At 36.3% G+C, this 5,073-nt stretch overlaps 1 protein-coding gene across 1 annotated transcript; it reads right to left on the reverse strand.

The window, feature by feature from the left end:
- Window positions 1-730: 730 nt before the first annotated feature.
- mcl1b (MCL1 apoptosis regulator, BCL2 family member b) lies at window positions 731-3,472 on the reverse strand. Its single transcript, XM_015605922.3, has 3 exons — window positions 2,906-3,472; window positions 1,332-1,582; window positions 731-1,049 (listed from the first exon to the last, which is right to left on the reverse strand). The coding sequence occupies exons 1-3, from the start codon at window positions 3,270-3,272 to the stop codon at window positions 933-935; spliced, it is 735 nt and encodes a 244-aa protein (XP_015461408.2). The 5' UTR covers window positions 3,273-3,472; the 3' UTR covers window positions 731-932.
- Window positions 3,473-5,073: the final 1,601 nt, after the last annotated feature.

Genomic DNA, 5,073 nt, shown 5'->3' on the forward strand with positions numbered 1-5,073 from the left:
CTCTCAGTCCAACCTATTACTGGCTTTGGTGATTTTCCTGTTAATCGCTATGTAGATCTGTTGCTGGTTTTACCATCTGAAACATTTTTATTGCTCAGTAGAAGTGATTCACACAATCTGATTGAAGCATCAGAGCAACCAAGCATTGCATTTGATGCAATAATGATATGTTTTAATGGTAAGGTGCATTAATCCACACTTACTGCATAAATTCACATGATAACTGAACTGCTGTTAATGTATTCCTTATAGACACATATGTTGAAATATGAAGGCGGGGTGAATAGTGAAAATTCTCACCAAAAAAAACAATTTAGTTATTTCCAAAAAAAAATATTCAAGATTTAAAAAAAAAAAAAAAAAAAAAAAAAAAAAAAGTACCAGGTGACTATTCAAACCCATTCAGCATAAGCTATACTAAACGTTCACAGGTAAGCACCAAGTTACCAAGCAGCAATTAAATTTGAGTGTAAACTCCTTTAGCTTTTCTCAGACCCCCCTACAGGGATGAATCATAGAAATTATGTGCTTAGTCATTGTCTCACATTGTACATGTTGTATACCGTTGTATTGTATTAAGCAAACTGTTAAGACAAATGTGATATTTTGAGCTTCATTTGAAAGTCCAGTTAACAATCAGCTCGCGCAGGATCCAGCAGTTTGTGGCCAACAGTACAAATGCAGCTACCGGTAATTCTATCTTACAATCAATAAACAGCATACAGCAAACTTTTTTCCCTAGGGAGTGTTTAAAATATTTTAATACAAAAATAGATTCTGTATGTTCAGACAAAGTAAGCAAAAATAATGTCTTTTCACAACTGTCTTTAAATGTAGTCCTTGTGCGTAGTGGATTCTGTGGTCCTTTATTTTAATATTAATTTCTCTTTTTTTAAAGAAAAGTCCAAGATCATTCACAACGTCCATTGAACTTATCTTGCCAAAAATGCTATTGAGGCTCCAAGACCTGCCACAGTAACAAAGGCCATTAATGCATTTCTCATCGTTGACTCAGGATCAGGAACACGAAAAAACTCCACAAAGCCATCCTGAATAAGGAAAAGAAAAAAAAAGAGAAGAAAAAAAAAAGGAGTTAAGACATGCCTATTTCAGACGTCATAAAAAAAAAAAAAGGAAATGCGGGGCTACTGATCTAATCACTTATCTCTAACAGAACAGGAAGGTCACATTAGGTCAGTGACTATATATTTAAATAGCTAGCCCTGTTGTACAAGCTAAGACTCAAATTGTGCAATCTTCCCCCTGTGCTATTCAATCCATAATTTAATTTTTCATTGATTTTTACTAACACAGGCCCATCAGTGACTTACCCATGCTTTGTTTTTTAGGAGCCAGTCCCTTTCGTCTGACAGAAGATATGAGGATAGTTCTTCACCCACTAGACTCACACAGTGGCCTCGGCCCATGTCATGCTGATGCTTGGACACCACTGCTCCAAAGGCCACCAGGCTGGCGACCCTGCCCCAGTTGGTGATGCCATCACTGAATAGCTCCTTAGCTACTGCCCTAATTACATACATGTCATCTCCTCTGTCTTCCATACCCAGTTTGTTCAACATACCTGAGTGAGAGCAACACAAGCAATACAGGTTTACCCACATGAAATCACACAAACACACACACATTTGAATGACATTTTTGAATATTAGGGATTACAAAACAAAGCAAAAATATATTCTGGGTATAAACATGTAAATTAAGAAGGGTTACTGTTCCAAGATAGTTTCACTTTTGGCAACCCTATTTGAACAGCTGTGTTTGCTAGATACAGTTTAGATACTTATAATGGGCTACTCAAGCCGTAGAAGACAGCAAGTTAAACTTATGGAACATTACCGTAATTGTACATTAGTTAACAGTACTTATGTCTCAATTATTAACTGACACTAGGCAACACTTTATGAATTCACAAAAAACATGATTATTTGTTTCATAAACGCACACTTAAAGAAAACAGAACACTGTAAAATATTTTCCTATTACTCTTATGCAACTATTTGTAAATACAGTCTTAAGTTCTTTACTTTTCATTATTTTTATTTGTGTGTTTGAGTGATTATATATATATATATATATATATATATATATATATATATATATATATATATATATACACACACACACACACATATACATATACAGTACTTTTTATTTTATGTATTTAGTGCCTTGCTATGCCTTTGCTGCTGTAATACTGTGTAGTAGATTCCCCACTGTGGGACTAGTAAAGGAGTATCTTATCTAACATTCTTATCTTTAACATTAAAATAAAAATAAAAATAAAAAATAGTACTGTTTACTAATACTTTAACTAGTATAAATTAATAATTAGTTGAGACAATTCGTAACAATTTAAGAAAGGTCTAATGCTATTGCACGTACTGTTAATTGATTATTTATGTAAAGTATTACCAGCCACATTAAATGTTCCCTAAATAATCTCAAACCTAACACTAAAAGTGAATGGAGACAACAAAAAAATAGAAGAAATAAATGTAACACTAGCAAGATGAGCTAAAGTAGCTTAACTATCTTTCCACTGCTAGCTCATTACTTAAATAAAGCTTGTAAATTGACAAACAGCAGGGTACAGCAATAAAACAAAGGAGGTTCCGATTTAAAAGTAAATAAAGGAGAAAAAACATTAAAAAGCGACAGTACACAAGCTAAAGCGCTTCCTGGTGTTTCCAGTTAAATAGCATAAGGCCTTGCTTAGCTTAGCTTAAGAGGTGGGTAACTTAGGTCGAAAAGTAAAAATCCATCCCATGGTTTTGTACCAGCAGCAGAGCCGCCAAGTCAGTTGGTACAAAACCCTGGGATGGATTTTTACTTTCTGGACCTGGGTCACCAACCTCTGCAAGTTAGCTTAGATAAGCTAACCAACCTTTGTACGCAATCCCATGTTTGACCACCAGATCGTCCACCACCCGCTTCATTGTCTGTACAACCGCACCGTGTCCTCCACAGGACCGAGAGAGTCCGCAAAAGTTCCTCAGAAAGTCACTGATAATCTCTCGCGTGTCTCCGTCCAGCGTTTCGTACTGCTTGCAGTTCCCAACGGCCATCTCCCCGCAGTCCGACAAGGGGGAGCTGGGCACTGAGCCGTCGTCGACGCCGGGCCTGGTAGGTCTAATGTCGGCCGCGAGACCGAGCGAGAGCCCCGCTCCTCCCCCTCCTCCGCGAACAGCGACCCGGGGAACAATGTCGGCCGTCTTCTTGTTATACGAACACATATCCTGTGGGCTCATCATTTTCACCGCGTTTCTTCTTCTTTCATTAGACTCTGAGAGCTCGCAGCAGATTGAACCTGAACCTACACTACTGACTATGCCTTAGAGATCATCTTAATGTTACATTTTTATTAGTTTATTGCTTTACTGGCTGATCTTTTCCTACCAGAAAAAATCCGACCCCGTATGACGAGTTGTTGTAAATATCGCGGCGGAAGTGGGTGAAGGGAGTTTTTATATCCGACTGTGGGGGGAGTGCCGTTCTCCACGACTCCACCCACACACCCACAAACACGTAGCTCACACACAGCACACACAACACAGTCTGCGGCCTTGTTCCTGTTCTCAACACAAACCGAGTCTCGTTCTGCACGTTGTGGCTTAGAAAAATATGCATACTAATAATAAGAACATCCCTTTATGTAGAGTGGTACGCTGTGCAGAATAGCCACAAACCCGGGAATGTACACATCTGAAAAACAATTGAAGAGACCACTTCAGTTTCTCTGATTTGGATATTTGAGAGTAAAATGAACATTGTTTTATTCTATAAACTACGTACAACATTTCTCCCAAAATTTCAAATAAAAAAATATTGTAATTTAGAGCATTTATTTGCAGAAAATGAGAAAAGATGCAGAGCTTTCAGACCTTAAATAATGCAAAGAAAACAAGTTCATATTCATAAAGATTCAGGAGTACAGAAATCAATATTTGGTGGAATAACCCTGTTTTTTAATCTAATTTTTATGCAGCTTAGCATGTTCTCCTCCACTAGTCTTACACACTGCTTTTAAATAACTTTATGCCACTCCTGGTGCAAACATTCAAGCAGTTCAGCTTGGTTTGATAGCTTGTGATCATCCATCTTCCTCTTGATTATATTTCAGAGGTTTTCAATTCAATAAAATAAAAAAAATAAAAAAAAAACTCTACAGCTACACTATGGTTTATTTTTTCCAATAACAGTCTCTTTCTTCAATTAAACTCAGTAACTCAGCACATTGCAATATTCTAGTTTAAAAAGCATCAAAACTACCCTGAGATATTATAATAAGTAAAAAAAAAGTAGTCTGCCAGGTTTATACCACAATAAATTATTTTGTCCCCTTCCCAAAAATACATGTTAAACACCAGTAACAAGTACCAGCATTTAAAAAATGCAATGGTTTTATTCATGATTTAGTCAAAGAATATTGTTGTAATTAATACAATTATCGTTTAAGGGATTGGCAGCAATACTAGAAATGATTCTTATATTCACATTTAAACAACTATTATCAAGAGCTTATTCTTAAGTAAGAAAAAGTGTGATTAATTGTGATTAATTTAATTTTTTAAATCGATTTGACACCACTAATTTTAGAGTAACATGTTTTGTCTAAAATGTTTAAAAACATACGCTGTTGGTTCTGTTTTTGTTTACCAGGGAGTCTGCTGAGAAATAATCTCTTCCGTATTATACAAAGGAAATAGGACAGTGCCCGTGACATTCGCACCACCTGCTGGAAAGTGCTTGTATTTACCAGCATTACCGAGCTACAGCAGTGTAAAGTGTTACCCTCTTCTCTAGTTTTAAATTATGGTATTTATATATTTGTATTTATATACATTTATATAAATAATGTCAAGTTGGTGTAAAATATCCTGCTTATTCTGGGTCATGACAATGCTTATGTAATTTGTGCTAGAATGCCCAGCGCAGCAGCGGACCATTGATATACCACAGTAACAGAGTCACAGTAATGAAAAGATGAGAAGCATTTAGTTTGAATAAGTGTTTTGAACACAACACAGAAAAACTGGGGCCTTGTGGAGTTCC

Source organism: Astyanax mexicanus, chromosome 6 (genome assembly GCF_023375975.1).
Source record: "Astyanax mexicanus isolate ESR-SI-001 chromosome 6, AstMex3_surface, whole genome shotgun sequence".
NCBI lineage: Eukaryota > Metazoa > Chordata > Actinopteri > Characiformes > Acestrorhamphidae > Astyanax > Astyanax mexicanus.